Below are 12,185 nucleotides of genomic sequence, written 5' to 3' on the forward strand. Positions count from 1 at the left end.
CATCTTTCTTCATCTCAAGAGCAACTTAATGAAAATTTCTGCTTTCTTTTCTACCATGATTGATGATTTTTAACATTTTTATCTACTCTTGGGCCTGAATCATGGTTATAAGTTTTTTATGTCCTTTTAATACTTTCAGAAATTTAAGTGCTTTTGACTTAACAAGGCCACGAGCTAGGAATTCTCGAACATTGCTCTTAAGAAAAATGTCTGTGTTCATACGTGACTGATTACCAAACTTTAGCTTTTGAGCTTCCAAACTGCAGGAAAAATTGGGTAAACTGTTGCAGAGGTTGTTCCTGTAAGATTCCGAGATGTTCCAGGAGCCCTTGTTTGTTTGGAATGTAAAACAGTTGTGTCCCTCAAGAATAAAAGCCACTTGGATGCAAAGCAGCATACTATCTCCTCACAAAGACAGACTTAGATACAGAGTATTAAAAGCCAACACTCAAAGAATTACTCTTTGTATAGACACATATCTATAAAAAGAGCAGCATATCTATCATTACACATTGTAATATGAACAGACAGAAAAAAAATCCATTGCACAGAAAAAAGCCAGTCTTGGAAAGCATAATTCAGGAATTTTCTGATGCCACGATGAAGTGATTCTCCTAATGACAAATCACTGTACAGAGATATATGGAGATACCAGTTATCAACTAGGACAGCAGTAAATGAGTAATGATCCAAGAGTTAGCCAGGAACAATATGCTTCATTTGAGTTTTCTTGCCTGCTATGTAGACATTAAGAACAGGGAATGAAACAGATGACAACTAAAACAAACATTTAATATTAGAAGATTTGGCAAGGCATTGTTGACTGCTAAAGATAAATGTAGATCTACATGGGGAAATAAGAGAGCAAAGATAGACAATTGCAACATTCAGGTATGTGATTACTGCATGCTCTTCAAATGAGGACTTCAAATTTAGATGAATTCACCTGAAAATGACCCCTTATTTATAATACAAGACTTGGGACATTCTTAGTGTGAGTTCTTCTCTCTGAGATCTCAGCATTTTTAAGGCAGCATGCAACTAAAGAGATACAAACTAGTGGCACCATGGCTGTCCCTGAGTCCATATTGTGTAAAAATGCACACACATGGGTGTAAAAAGAAATTCAGGTGAAGGGAGAGGACATCCTGCAAAGCTCAGTCAATTTTTCCACTGTTAAGGAAATGCCTCCAACACATCCTGGTAAACAGAACCAAAGCTCACCTGGGACATTGGTTCTACCCTGTGTGTTCTTTCAGCAGCACAGCAAAAACCACCAAGACAAATTTCTTAATGAGGAGATTTCCTTGGAGATTCCATGGCCTTTCGCAGTGAAACCCGCAGTTGGTAAGGCAGGCAGGATATTCAGGTTGCTGATGGCAATGCTTTGCCAGGTGAGGGGTTTGGAGCACTTGGAGGGCGCAGTCTGCCCAGACCAGGTGCTTGTGCTGCTGCAGAAGTTGCTCTGTAATAAATCTGCAGCCACAGACTTTGCAGCCAGCTCTCCCCTATGCATCCAGGCAGCATGAAAGAACAGAACCTGCTACACGTCAGTGCAAAATGAGAGGAGAAAGCTGAATTCTACCCAGAGGAGAATCTTTGCTGGCTGTATAAACTGATTTTAGCAGGAAAGGTGCAAAGCTCCCTGAACAGCACACAGGTATCCACAAAGACCCGAGCCACTACAAAGCTGAGGGAGGAGAAAGGAAAGCACAGAATAACGTTTATCCCTTTCCCTCTCTGCACAGAAAACTAAACCTCCTCTAAGTCAGCATAAGGCAATTGCTGAGCTCTGACATCACCACCTGGCACCCAGCTGGTACAGACCCCAACACAACAACACCCAAAACAAAGAGTCAACACCACCACCATCTCTAGATCATCTCATATGGAAAAGGCTGACAGTGAGAGAATGGCTTGTGGTTGCTGCTAGAGACTGGGAAAGGCTGGAACCTGCTCTGGAAGACCCACAGGGAACTGGCACAAAACATCTCACAGTCCTTTCAGCTTGAGATCTGTAGGGGTGGGGAATTAAACTCCCCAGAAGGTTCCATCTGATTTTTTAACTCTCTCATCCATTTCCTCAGCATGTGCAGGCAGTTCATGATAAGCCTCCTGAACCGCTCAAAGAGCTCTACGGGGAGCAGAGATTATAAAAAATTCAAACAAAAGCAAATGAATAAAAACAAAAACTGCACAGATTAAGAGCACATCCAAACAATATCTTTTAGAATGGGTTTACAGGTTTAAGTATTTGTTAAAAAAATCTTCCCCAGCTGGAAAACACTACATGATGGCTTAGCAGGTATTACAGAATCTGTTAAGACTTGTCAACAAAAAGGGCAGAGGCTAGTGAATCATGAACATTAGCTATCAATCCTCTTTCAGCACACAGAATTCCCACTTTTTGGGGGTTGTAGGTAGGGAACATATTGACTGATAACCAAGCCAAGAGTTTAGACATTCTGTGGTGTAGTAACTAGGACCATTTCCTAAATGAGTAACTGTAACAAATATCAGAGATACTAAAAATGCCAGCTTTGAAAATAAAGAAAATAAACTCCTCCAACCTCAAACCCATTTGAAGCCACGCACAACTCTTTTTATTTTGTGGAAAAAGGCCCCTCTGGGTTTTCAGACATATTCAGCAGTCAGAATCAAGGTCAGCTCTTTCCAAAAAATCCACAACACTCACTAGGCACCTGATGAAGTTACTCAGATTTTTAGGAAGATTTGGCTCATTTGAGTGTGGAACTCCTTTTCAGGCCTGGCTAAAAGTGTTACAATCGACACTGGATGGAGGCCAAAGAGACGAAGGTAAGAAAGCAGCTGATTGGCAAATCACAGCATTTTTCTGTAATAATCAGATAATTTTGTAAGGATCTCAAAGATGATGCATGGAGCTGTGCAGTAATTAACCCTGCATGAATTAGGGCAGTCTTTAATACATCACAGAGTATCTTGGCACTAAGAACTGAACGTCAGCAGCAATGGTGTGCTCTGTTTTAACTGCAGTAAGATCCAAGGTCATTTGGATTTACATGCTCAGAAATCGAGATTTGAAAATCACATCTAAGTTGAGTTTGGCTTGTTTTCTTATTAATAATACATGAACTGAACCAGAGATTAAAATGGATAGATTTAGTGGTATAGTAACAAAATCAACTTGTTTTTTAACCAAGTGACCTGTTAGAGACACTAAAAAAATCCCTAGAAATTGGCTGTAGAGTCAATTAAATTCAGTTTTGTCAACACGGAGAGAATCTGGCCAAGGGTTTGAAAATCAGGGCAAGATGAGAGGCATCACCATGTCTTTTAAGGAATCAAGTGGTTCACTAGCACAGGGGTCACTGGCTTGTCTGATGCACTGAAAAATGCACACTAAGAACATCCACGGATGACCCAAAGTAGTAGATCCTACGTTGCCTAAAGGTTGCGTATTTATAAAGGTTTTATTCTTTTCAGTTTTGCTGTAATATCTACAGCAAGCAAAATTATTGCATGGCCTTCTAATGGGGCACAGGATAGCACACTACAGGGAAATCTTATCATGAAAAACCAGCTTTTTAGATAAAAGAAGAAAAAGAAACATCAGAAAGAATATGTCATACATCAAAGAATTTCTCAAGTCACAACAGCTTCCGGCTCTAAGGTCATCCTTGGAAGAATGGAATAGTTCTGTGCACTGTTTTATTTTGTGCACTATTTTATTTTATTTTCTTCTGGAGGTGGCTTTATCTTCTAACATGCACCATTATGTAAAGACACTCAAGGAAATGAAGGATGAAAACAGATGTGGAGATTTTCCCTGAGATGTGGTCTGGAACTGACAGCCCCTTTGTCTGCTCCATCCCTTTAGTGGCAGTGCTCAGGAAATTGCCTGGCCCATCCACTCAGGGACTTATTCCCCCAGGAATTAAGCTTGTGAGCTGCTCCATAGTCCTGGCATCTCCTCAAGCATGACAAGTTCACGTCTTATTCTGTCTCAATCCCAAGATATTACATCCAAGGGGCAGAGATAATTGTGGATAATCTTCGCTGGCCCTGCAGAGTGCATACAGGAGGCAAACAATCCATAAAGGGGAAACAGAAAGCCCCACTGGTGCACAGGCCCCGCTCAGGGACCCATGGGAAGCACAGTGAGACCTTGAGCATCTCTCCTGCATCCTGCTCTCCAGAGACCCCTGGATTCCAACTGTACCTGTTCCTAGCTCAGCTCGGTGAGGCGAGGGACACTTGTTCACCTCGTCCCAATCTGCAAGGAACAACCAATAGCCTCTACAGCCTCTACAACGGAACAAAAATACTTGTCCAAACGATTTTTACCTGCTCTTTCCAGCAGGGAATTGTATGCAGCTGTCACAGCTAGTTTTGTAGAAGTTCTCTCCGGCCACGAAGCTTGGCAGCCTTCTACTCCTGGTCATCCACAAGGAAATCCAGCCAGCACTTATGGACACCTCAATGTGATGGGACATGGCAGGAATGGCAGCCTGATTCCTCTTTGTTGTCTCAGGGTATCACTAATTATTTCTACAGCTCTTGAAGCTCTTGTTAACAGCAAACATGGATAAGCTGCACTGTCCTCATGTAGATTAATGTTTAATGAAGTTACAACCTGTGTCTATTTACCATAAACCCATCTCCTTTATGAAAGCTTAGTGGACCAGCAGTGAGTAATTCTAATACAGTGTTATGTTCCTGTGATTTCCATTTCAGTCAGTGCAATGTGGAATTGGCTTTCATTATCCCAATTGCCATTGATGTTCAGGTTGAATAAATTAAATAAATAAAATTAAATATAATGCCTTTTTTCCCTCATTCAACCTATGGCTTTTCTGAAGGAAACTACTGTTAAAACATGATAGACATTTATTTAATTGCTTTCTGAGCAAACTGTAAGCCATACAACAGCACAGAGGTCAAGATGGAAAATCTTTGGGTTTTTACAGACATTTCAGAGTGTTATCATTAGATAAGACCTTGAGACATCTGCATGTTAGTTAATGGTTGTTCTGCTTTCTTGGATAATGACCTATTTCTTACAGAAGAGCTAATATCTATAAATTTCTCATTTGCTGCCTGGATATTTTAATAAAAACTAAGAGATTTGAATTCTGTGTGTTTCATATATCAAATTATTACTGCAAAGATTTTTTTAATCTACTTAAAAATGTAATATACACATGAAGTACTGCCTCATTTTACCTCTCACAAAAAAAAAACCCCAGGTTCTGATGGATGAGAGATACTGTTTAATATATAAAGACTTTTCAGTTTCTCATGTTTTTAACCCTGCTTGTTATTAGATGAGTAACCCTGAAATCTGTATCACTAAACATAAAAAAATAAAAAAATAAATCTCATCTTGTTTTAGCCACTGTTACACCAGGAAATAAATGTCCATGTATTACATATCTCATCCCAGCTGTCAGAGGAGGGCTCTCATGTTTAAGTGATTTAAGATTATGGATCAGAGGCCACTTGCTTCCCCTTAGGTAATAATAATAAATATGCTAATGCTTTTAGTGTCATTGTTAATTCCTTGTTTGTGAGCACACAGAGACAGGCTGAAGCAATATGGTCTGAAGATGGGATTTGAAGATGAGCTATTCCCAAGGAGATCAGGGAAGCCAAAATTCTGAGCTTAAAGCACCGTCAATGCAGTGTGGGAGACCAAGTCCTCTTCCCCATACCAGGAAAACACACAGAGGCTTTAAATTCTCTTTAGGGCATCTTGCTACACAGGCAGCAAGGACTAGATCCTCACTTAACCTCCTCCACTCTAACTTCCACTTTGCCTTCAATTCTCATGTAAGCACCCATCCTTATCAGTTTTAGCCAAGATCTTTGTTGGGACTACACACTGAACGTGTCATTCAGGGATAAGTATCTGAGGCAACAAATCAACACATGTTAAGCAGTAGTAATTTCAATCAAGTTTTTAACTTACATTTTGATTTCAAGCATATTAATTTAAAATCTTTAGTTATCAAAGAAACACATGTGTTTACTGTTGCTCCATCAATGCTAAGATCATTCAATACCATAGAAACCTACTGGAACACTCATAAAAAAACCTCATTCTTCCTTCTTGTTCTTTAAATTTAGGTTTCAAAACAAAGCCACTTCAACATGCTGAGTGACTGAGTGAAATGTATTACAAATTTGGGGCAAATGATGTTGCAAAACACATTCCAGTGTGACAGTGGAGATATATTTGGAACAATTTAGGATGTAATAGCGTATACTAGGTTGAAAAACATCCCTGGATGATGGAAATTGTCTGATCTCTCTGATGGAAATGAAAAGCTGAAATTCCTCAATAATTATCCTGTGTCATGAGTACATGTGTTTTGCAGGATAATAAGAAGCTTAATGAAAAGTTCATAAAAATTAAGGAAAATGGGAAATCATGATGCAAATATATCCTCACAACAGACTGCTCAGAATGTCATTACTGGAGCTTTGAAAACAGAACTGGTAGAAACCTCCAAGGTCAGGTCCAGGCTGTCAAACAAAGCAGTGCAGAGAAGCAATCCAAGACCTGGAACAATAATCCCCTCTTCCAAACTGGAGCACTGTCTGGACTCAGCTCTGGAGCACTGTCTGGACACATGCTCTCTGCAGGCGCAGAGCATCCCATTAGCCCCTCTGTATCCACAATAATAAATCTGAGCTGACACTGAGTACCTTGGGGGTCTCTATGCTCCCATCCCCTTGCTGCTCTAGGTTTGGTGCAGATGGATGCAATTTAAGTGCAGAGTCTTACAGCAAGGCTTGAAGGATTAATGAAGGACCTAAGGCAAGAGAAACCATCCACCCTAGATGACCAGTCTCGAGGACTGTACCACTGTTTCTATGATTTTTCAGATGGAATTTACAACTTTTTCTCATTTGTTTGGGTGAAGTACATCATAACACCTTCCTGAGTGGAGATGAATGTAGAAAGACTGGCTATGAAACAGCTTTCCAAGCTTTTGCTAAAGACAAGGTTTTTGCAGCAGAAAGCAAACTGCCTGATCCTTGCCCTCATACAGACCCTGGGATGCTCTGTGCAGGCACTACAGGCCACTGGAGCTGTTGCTTTTGCAGACTTGCAGGCTGTAAGGGACACAAAACACCAAAATATCCAACCCAGTGCTCAAGTTCTTACATTTCTTGTCTCTATTCTTCTGTAACATGGGCTTTTCTGGGAAGCTTGATTAGCTGCAGCTACTGATGTCCAGATGCAGAGGTCCCTGAAATCCTTCCACTGTTCTAAATTGGGTTTGGATCCAGGCCTACGTTTAGGCAAGTCTTCACCAAAGGAAAATTGTTAAAAACCTAAGTCACAGATTTTACAGGTAAATTAATTATCTAGCTAAGCAGCCACTCCATCTTCCAGACCAGAGAACAATGCTTGCCATGAGTTGGAGATTATGGCTCTAACTGCATTTTTATAATCTGTAAAACCGGACATGCGGAAACTATGGTAGGAAATTTCAGTAATTAAAGCATAGGTTCTCCTAATTAACTGCAAAGCGTCATTAAAATCTAATGAAACTGTAGTGGAGTAACACAGAACTCTGGCTTAACTGCAAGGAGATAAATGCAAATGAAAGTTGAATTTTCATGTAGTTTGAAGTTTATACAATAGGACTGAATGCATTTACAGTGGTTTAGAATATAAAAGCTCACTTTTAACACATGTGAATCAGGATTAGGAAGTTAGGGTATTAGTGTATAAGAAGTTAACGTATTAAAGAATGTGGAATACTGAAGCATAAGAATAAGAAAATAAAAATTTAAGAATAAGAAAATAAAAATAAAAATAAGAAATAAAAATTTTTGCTACTTAAAGTAGTTGTATTTGTGGTGGTAAACTGAATTTCACAGCAGATGATAAATAAGAGAACTGCTGTTGCATCAGCATGATGTAAGACTAAATTTTTCGGTGCAGAGACTTCATCCTGGCATACCTGAACAATCTGCATCACCCTCCCATACTGCACCAGAGATTCAACTGAAGAAAGAACTGTAAAGCTCTGCAAGCACAGTTCAAGATATTAATCTGTCATGGCTTTTCCTCACCCTCCTTCAGACCCTTGGCTTTTAAGTTGTTAGGAGGAAAATCATGGATACTGGAGCTTGAATACCTAATTTAAGTTGATGTGTACCAGGTCCACAGGAGCCACAGGAGCACTGCTGATCCTCACTGAACAAAAATCTGTACCTAAAACTGTTTTATGTTGCCTTACACTCAAGGGATTGCAGGTGGAACTCTTTCCTCATCTGACTTCAGCTCTCTGAAATAGCCAAAGCTGGACAGACTCACTGCACATCCAATGGAAAAAGAGAGGTCTTGAGGACAAGTCATGAAGTCAGTCCTGGCAAATGATCAATCACTCTCCAAAGATGACCTTCTTTAATCAGCTTTTGAAGAAACCTAAATGACCAGTCCTTTCTGAGGGCTAAAGTCCTGTAGGACTTCCACCCTGGCATGGATGCCAATGGTATCACACTCTCTGTACCTCCCTACCAAAGGCCTGAAGTGCCAGTCCAGAGATTTGAGCTCAGGGAGATCAATGTCTACTGCCATTAAATCCTATACTAATTATGCTGATGGATACACCGACATCCTGGGCATCAGCAAAAGGTCCAAGCCAATCAAACTCATCTCATTGGCACAGATGCCAATACTTCTCAGGATAATACCAGTGTAGTTTAGACACCAAATTATGTTTTCAGGCTAATTTGAAGACCAATCTCCCATTGATTTCAATAGTTAAGTACATTAAAATAATTTAGTACTTAGACAAACTAAGACTGGACAGCAGAAAACATTTACCACAATGACAAATAAACACATACTTTCAAAGCAGCAAAACAGTCCATTTTTAAAACAAGCAGTTTTTGTTCCAAACACAAACATAATAAAGGTGTAGCGTGCAGTTAAGAATTTGTTAGTAAATTTTATGCTGCTATACAGTCCACTTTCTAAGAAAGCACACACTGAACACAAACTCTTGCTATCTAAACTGTTACCTTGGGTACTCATACCTTTTCTGTGTCAATTCCTTTAGACATGGACCAGGTTGAGACAATATAATCCATGACTCTTTCACTAAGGCCTTTTGGGACTTGATATAATTTTAGGAAATCCCTCACATTGTTCAGCATCTCATGGTACCGGTTCGTGTTGGCATACATTTGCTGGAAAATGGTGGTGACGTTTCCAAAAATAGTTGCATAAAGAAGAGCTGGAAAAAAAAAAAAAAAATTGAAAATAAATATGTATGCTCTAGTCAATGCTAATCATAATTCAAGGCTAATGTCAGAGAATTTTATGCTTGTCTACAAATTACTGCAAATATGTAGATGTAAACTAAGAAGTTCTACTTGTGCACACCTTCTCACACACGTACATGTACAGAGTTGTTTCCTGAATTTACCCATACACCTCATACAGCTCATACAGCCACCCCATGTGCATTCATTCACAAAATCATAGAGATCATGTCCATGCATGGAGTTATTTAAAGACAGCTGGTGCATTTTAAGTCTTTTACCCTATGCTAATCCAAACTAATTTTCAAACGTAGCTTCAGCCTGCCAGTAAACTTTGAAGGCACTGCCCAAAGAATCATCTTGATCTCCTGTAAGATTGGCTCAGCTTCCACATGCTATGAGCAGAAAATGGCCTCAGTCTCAAAGATGAAACAAAATGGAGAAGAAAGGAACCTGGGAAACTTGGCAAGGGGATAGAGATACAAATGGGGTCCTGTGTCAATGGCCAGGATGTTCACAGGAAGGATTGAGGGTGGCACAGTCACAGTCTAATGTCGCAGAGAGCTCCACCACGCATGGCTGTGTGATGTCAGCTCCAGATGCCAGCCACAAATGAGTCTGAAGAGAGAAAAACTGGACCAGCAAACAATAGAAAGTGCCTTTGCTGAAGGCACATGGCTGGGGCAGGAGGAAGTCATGGCAGACTGGGAAGTACTGCCTCAAACCCACTCCTGAGTTCTCTTCTGGTTTGATTCTCCCCTTTCCAAACATGCCCAAGAAATCACAGGCCATACTTGAGAAGGTCACATGTTTTAAGGAAACCTTTCCAACTGAAAAGTCATCAATCTCAGCGTACCATTACGAATGTGATGCAGCAAATACTAATTGATGCAGAGCAGTTAATTTTTAAAGGCTTAATTTGGCAAAGCATTTAAGACAAAATTTAAATGCACACCTTTGCTAGTGCTGTCTTGAACAATGCTGTATTAAACCACGCTTTTAAAGTCAAGGAAGTTTTAGGTGCCTTATTGTTTCACAATGTAATTACACTTGCAAACTAGCCCAAAATTATATTCTTACATTAGATATTACAGATTTTGGCAGAAAAGAGATTCTGGTATCTCATAACACCAATGTGCTGCATTACTTCTGGTTTTGACATTATCAAATACACAAAAATGTGCCTGTCATTTTTAATAATCTTTGCTCAGAGGTACTTTATAGCAGAATTCAGCTATGCATTTCCATATTGCTTTTTTTTAAAAAAAAAAACCAACTGCAGCCTACAAATGGTAAGAAATAAGCCACTGTGAAAGGAAAAAATGCCTTCCATCGCTCAGTGCATAATGTCTTCCCTCTACAACACCCATTTCTACCTCCAGAAATCTCACTTTGTTTCACACTAATTTACTATTGTTCATCACCCCTACGTGAGAGGTGGCATTTTTATAGAAACACAGTGCTCTCCTAAAACCTATCTAATAGAAGAATTATACTTCCATTTCACACAGAGTTTTCTATATTTCCAGATAGAAATCAGATGTCAAAGTTCATCACATATACAGGATCATATCAAACATGGTCACAATAATGTGTAGCACAAATGAACACAAGATTTCTGTTTAAGAAAAAACAGCAGAATAATACTCTGTGAGATGTTGCAAGGGCAGGTTTTTTCCTTGCTTTTCTGATTGCTGCATCACATCTGCGAGCTACAGAAAGATTTTCTGTACCTCCGTATCCATTCAGACATATATCAACACTTAAGAGTACAAGCATATGGATTATAAGAAAGTTCAGATGGATGAATGCCACATGACTTTTTTATTTCTTTAGCTTTCTCTGCTCTTTTGGACTTTTGCAGCAGGACAAACCTGATGAAATATCACTTCTCTTAAGTGCAACATCCCTCATTCTTCTGAACAGTTGCTGATTTATCATGCACTCATCTCATCAGGTACATGAGGGCACAATATCTCTGATGTTAGATGCTACTGCAAATCATATAAATGCCTAGAGAAGCCCTAATTGCCCCCAAAATGCTGTCTTTCTTCAGAGGTAGAATTTCTACAACCTCTAACTACAACTAGACTGCATCTGCAAATCCAGTGCCTACAACCCAACTGGCCATGCAGACCTAGCCAGAGGACATAGGCTGATTGAAAATGTGCCCTGTACAACTGGCACAAAGAGATTCAACTCTGTCACCTGCCAGGTTGGAAACAGCTAAGAATGCCATGGTGAAAACAGCTTGTCTGAAGCAACTGGAACCCTTTACCTCCTCTTGGCAGAGAGGATTTGTACAAAAATACACGGCTGGAGAAGAAATTCTAGTTCTATGTCTCATAATATAGGCTCCTGGAAAAGCTGTACTTAAAAAAAATGTTTCTTTGGGACATTAAGGGTAAATAAATCATTGGATCAAGCACACAAAATCCCTGTAAACACCATCCAGCAACACCTCGCTAAGCCAGAATCCACCAGGCTGTGGAGTCTGCACAGAGAAACTCAGCATTATCTCCCTGTTGGAAACCAAAGCCTTCCTTTTGAACTGGAAATGGTAAAAATGGTTGAGTTCAGCCAAATACTCCACTTCTCTCACAGGTCACTGCATGGGGGATCTTTGGCAAAGAGTTGAAGGGAACCTACTTAGATCTTCACAGCTTTGAAGCTGTGCCTTAAAGGCTCTCCTCGCTCATGTTGCTCCCCCATGCCCACACCAGTAGCTGCTGAGGCCAGTTTGCAGGTTTTTGGGGGAGAGAAGATTTTTCATAATTTACCTCTCTCTGTAAATCCTCTACCCATCTCTGTTCTCTACATGACAACTAGAAAAGGAGGTCACTTATAGAAAGCTGGTTTTTACTGTTTTGCAGGTCTTGGTATGCAACAGAAGCTCAGACACGCTGACAAGCATCTAA

General features: G+C 39.9%; 1 protein-coding gene across 1 annotated transcript in view; it reads right to left on the reverse strand.

Moving 5' to 3' along the window:
• KCNH5 (potassium voltage-gated channel subfamily H member 5) overlaps positions 1-12,185 on the reverse strand; it is a 162,978-nt gene that overhangs the window by 53,673 nt on the left and 97,120 nt on the right. The window contains exon 8 of the mRNA XM_048307320.1: positions 9,040-9,239. Within this exon, the coding sequence (XP_048163277.1) occupies positions 9,040-9,239 (200 nt within the window). The remainder of the gene's footprint in view (positions 1-9,039; positions 9,240-12,185) is intronic.

Source organism: Corvus hawaiiensis, chromosome 6 (assembly GCF_020740725.1).
Source record: "Corvus hawaiiensis isolate bCorHaw1 chromosome 6, bCorHaw1.pri.cur, whole genome shotgun sequence".
NCBI lineage: Eukaryota > Metazoa > Chordata > Aves > Passeriformes > Corvidae > Corvus > Corvus hawaiiensis.